The following is a 4,288-nucleotide window of genomic DNA, read 5'->3' on the forward strand; positions in this document are numbered from 1 at the left end:
AATTGACGACAAAAAAAAAAAAAAAAAAAAAAAGACATCTAAAATACAAAATTAGAAAGCATGTACAAGTCAACAAAATGAGACATTCAAAATGGCCAAAGTGTTTTTACTCCATGGACATTTGCCAAAATCTTTAAATGGACCCGTGTGAAAAAAATCAACGCTCACGCCCAGTTCAGTCCGGGCAGCTGATCTCAGGCTACCACAGTGAAAAGTTGTACAAGAATTATTTTAAAAATATTTATTGCAGAAATACATTCCACAAAACAAACAAACCCCCCCCCAAATAACAAAACAAAACAAAAGGTAAAATCCAAACTGCTGTTTATGTTCAGGAGCACCTGGGGAATACAGCAAACCTGTAACAACAAATGAACTGACAGCCAGCCGGGTACTACGGCCACGACTGAGCCTTGCAGAAAGTTACTGATACAGCATGGGGAAGAAAACAACCGGGTGTTGGGAGAAATCAGACTTTCTGAGGCCTGCCTTTGATTTCAGTGATAAAACTAATATTACAAGAAAAGAAAAAAAGACATGCAGTCTATTGTCTTTAATTATAACAATGAAATTGAAGTTTAGAACTCACGTATTTTACAGGATATAGGTGTGTAGATATGTCCACAATAATTCAAACTCCGAGTCTTCGGATCATACATCTTCAGAAACAACATTACATCATCTATAAATTAAGAAACAAGATTTAATTTTATGAAAGGCTTGAGCATGGCGGGGTGGGAATCGCCGAAGTATTTTTCTTTAAACAGTAACAAAGACATGTCTTTGATTTATTAACTTGATTAATGCCCTTAAAATACTCTTAAATGCTGAATTTTTACAAATCAACGTGTGTGTATATATATATATAAAAAAAAAAAGTAATTTATTCAGGGATTCTAAGAACATGTAAAACATGAAAATTGAAGAGAAATGAGGGAAAAAAACACATGAAACCCACTAATTTGATCACTGTAGTTTGATGGATACATCAGTGTCTTCGTTGAAAAAAGGAAAAACACAACGTTTTCCAAGGTACACCCAAATTAAGAATATTCTGTATTTACTCAAGTTTTAGCATATATGCTTACGATCTTTATCAAACTTGGGTAATGTTGCTCCAGTAGCAGCCATCTCTGGATCTACTGTTTCCAAAAATATTGTCCATGGATTTTCATTGTCACTGAGCTCAATCATCTATGTAGAAACATGTGGAAGAAGAAGTGAAAAAAGTCTCTGGAGAATATAATACAACCCGATATCTGCATTTTCATCACATGCAACTTTATGACATTCTGTGAGTGGAAGAATTGGTTATTTTTAGTTGCGTTAATGACAGGAAGTTTAATATGAAGTTTATTAAGAGGAACAATGACACATACAAAAACACCCAAAAAAGTTTTAATGAAGCACAAATGATAGGTTTTATTTAAAATGAACCTATTTCTTTTCCATTTAAAAAACACACCTACAGCTATCTTTATTATGGCAAGAAAATTAATTCCCTTCAGAAGTAACGGGACAGTGAAACCAATCACTCTTTTCTGTGGTATTTAGACATGATGTTTTTTAAACAATACATTTTATTGAATTCTGAGTTTTTGCCCGAATAGTGGAAGACTAGAAAAGACATTTCTGTTTAAAAACTAACACAAAAATCATGAGCATGCTTTTTCACGGAAGAAAATCCATGTACCGCACTCCTTCCTCCTATCCAAATCAATCCACTCAATCTCAAGACCTCTCAAATATCAAACTTTACCAGATAAGGTTAAATTTAAACCCTGAAAAATCTGATATCCCAAACTTAGAGGTTCTCAGAGAACTAAAAAAAATCACGGATGACACAGAGAAATACTGTCCTCCATCACTGAATACTTACCGTTTTATTGCCATCTGCTTCATTATCTAACATTGCAGGTCTTTTTGTTCCGTTACTTCTAGCTTGCATTGGCCATAATCTGATTTGATCCTGGGGAAATCCCTACAATAAATACAAATCGTGACAGGAAACGAAACAAAACAAGCTAAGATACTTCTACTAAACTTCTGTTCTAGAAGTCCTAAATTATGGCTGCTGCCAGTACCTGGAAAAGATAAGCACTATGAAGCAATCATAACGTAATAAAATAAATCCAGACAGATTTTCAAATACTGAACACTTACCATCGTTTGAGAGAGATTTTGAACAAATTCTGTAAGCGTGGAGTTTTTTAATACTTTGAAAACAGTGTATTTCACTTTCTCTTCATCATACATATCATTGCCTTGGTGACCACAGAACTGATCCTCTGCCACTATCTGAAAAATTACATTTCAAGGTTACTACTCACATTAACTCAGCCACACAATGTTAGCACCGTCTCACGATGCTTTGTTATGCAACATCGCTGGCTCTCTGGACAGTGGCACACTGCTAACCCTATCCATGTTCTCACAAAGAAAATCTGCAAGTCTACAGACTATGGCAAAACTTAACAACTGCGAACAGTCAAATCAGTGTAAGTAATAAAAATACACGAATACTTACAAATCTCGAACAACTAAAAACCAGCATAGTTAGATTTCAATCTTGTAAACATGTGCTCTAACAATCTTGGCACTTAAAAAAAGGCTAAATTATTATGCTACTGGTATCACGTAAGGAGGCTGGCCTAAAATGTTTCCTCTATCTCCCACAGCTCCCACACAGTCTTCATTAACAGAAAGACAAGCGGTGCAACTCCACTGGAAACAGCTCTAGTGTAAACGCAGCGCAGAACAAGCTAAACTTCGCCAAAACCTCTACACTGAAGACCAGAAAGAAGATGCAAGGAAACATGGAGGCTAATGGAAAATGGGTTCTATTTTCTTCTGTCAGATGGGCTCTGGAAAGAGCCATAAACAGGGTTCCTTAAGGCAATCCGTAACTATCTGGTCCATCTGGCTTCTCCAAAAAGATAATTGCAAACACAAGCACTCTTCCCTTCTGCTTCTACTTGATGAGCTCAGTTTGGCAGTAGTCCAGGCTTGTAGCCTATGGCTAGATACATTCTAATTTTAGAAGATAATTCCTGAAGGAGATAAAAGGGCTGTGGCAGGGCAGCCATTTAAAATAACCTGGTCCTTTTCCTTTCACCTGAACTTACTATTTTTGCTTTTAAGCACATAACTTCTAGAGAAAACAGAAGTGTCTGTTACATACAGTACTGTTTGTTTCACTGGGATTTGTGGCATATGTAAATTTACTTACAAGCACTAAAATAATAATGTCACTTCAAAGACTATTTCCAAATACAAATTTAGAAAAAAAATATTAAAACCAAGGTTTGTCTTGTGTGGCTCAACATTCTGAATTTTAACGGTAAGGTAGCTGCAACTTGTTTTTTTTCAAGAGCTGACCTGCACTTGCATATAGAGGTGAGCTTCCTGCCTCTCCTTCCTCTTCTGAGCTTCTATCCTCTTCTCTTCTTGTAGCCTTTCTACAAGTTGTTGAGGAATATCATGGTCTGTGACAGGCTGTAAAACTTCACCTACAAAGCAGATTTTGTGATATCATTTCAAGATTTATATCAAACTTCATACACACTTGACTTTCTCTGAGTTGAAGTCAAAACTGGCTTTTTTCTTCTTGTAAACCTACAGTTTGATATCATCACGGTTTGGCAAAAGAAGTATTTTCTATCCCAAGTCAAGATGTACTAATTCCATGAAATATGTATCAGAGATTTCTGAATTAAATATTCATTGCAGGACAAAAAAATATTTACCACCACTCAATTTTTTTAGTATACATATCTCTACATATTTATAATCAGTTGGATTTCGTTTCCATCACTAACATTACTAATTTTTCCATCCTATAAAACCATCAAAACTGAAGCACTTTGCAGCTACACAGTCTTGCCTTACTGGGCTAAGGCAAGCCGATATTAGATTAGCACATGCTTTTAAAAAGGGAAAGAAAGGCTGGTTGATCCCACTGCATCTATACACGCCAACTATAACTAACGAAGCCTCTTTGCATGGGAAGACTGCCACAATTCAGGAACAAAATACAGCCCCAAATCCCTGAGGGTAAGTCTAACTTGGAACACCCACGGCATGTACGTACTTAATTTTGATTCCCTGATGTAAACCAACATGTACGCGTTCGTACAGTGCCGCACAGATAAGTCATCGTCATGACCTCCATAGTTGTGCTCAATCGCCTCCTCCTTTGTACATCTCGATACAACATCGTCATCAAATTTACACCACTGGAGAGAAAATTTTATATAAATAAATACTACATAAATATATTATTATAAAA

The 4,288-nt window shown here is 36.0% G+C and overlaps 1 protein-coding gene across 1 annotated transcript in view; it reads right to left on the reverse strand.

The window, feature by feature from the left end:
• USP7 (ubiquitin specific peptidase 7 (herpes virus-associated)) overlaps positions 1–4,235 on the reverse strand; it is a gene marked incomplete at its 5' end in the record, with an annotated part of 18,161 nt that extends 13,926 nt beyond the window's left edge. The window contains 6 exons of the mRNA XM_010142194.1: positions 590–682; positions 1,089–1,194; positions 1,880–1,981; positions 2,164–2,298; positions 3,379–3,509; positions 4,091–4,235. Coding sequence (XP_010140496.1) covers positions 590–682; positions 1,089–1,194; positions 1,880–1,981; positions 2,164–2,298; positions 3,379–3,509; positions 4,091–4,235 — 712 coding nt within the window. The remainder of the gene's footprint in view (positions 1–589; positions 683–1,088; positions 1,195–1,879; positions 1,982–2,163; positions 2,299–3,378; positions 3,510–4,090) is intronic.
• Positions 4,236–4,288: the final 53 nt, after the last annotated feature.

This window comes from Buceros rhinoceros, unplaced genomic scaffold, assembly GCF_000710305.1.
Source record: "Buceros rhinoceros silvestris isolate BGI_N320 unplaced genomic scaffold, ASM71030v1 scaffold19760, whole genome shotgun sequence".
In the NCBI taxonomy this organism is placed as follows: domain Eukaryota; kingdom Metazoa; phylum Chordata; class Aves; order Bucerotiformes; family Bucerotidae; genus Buceros; species Buceros rhinoceros.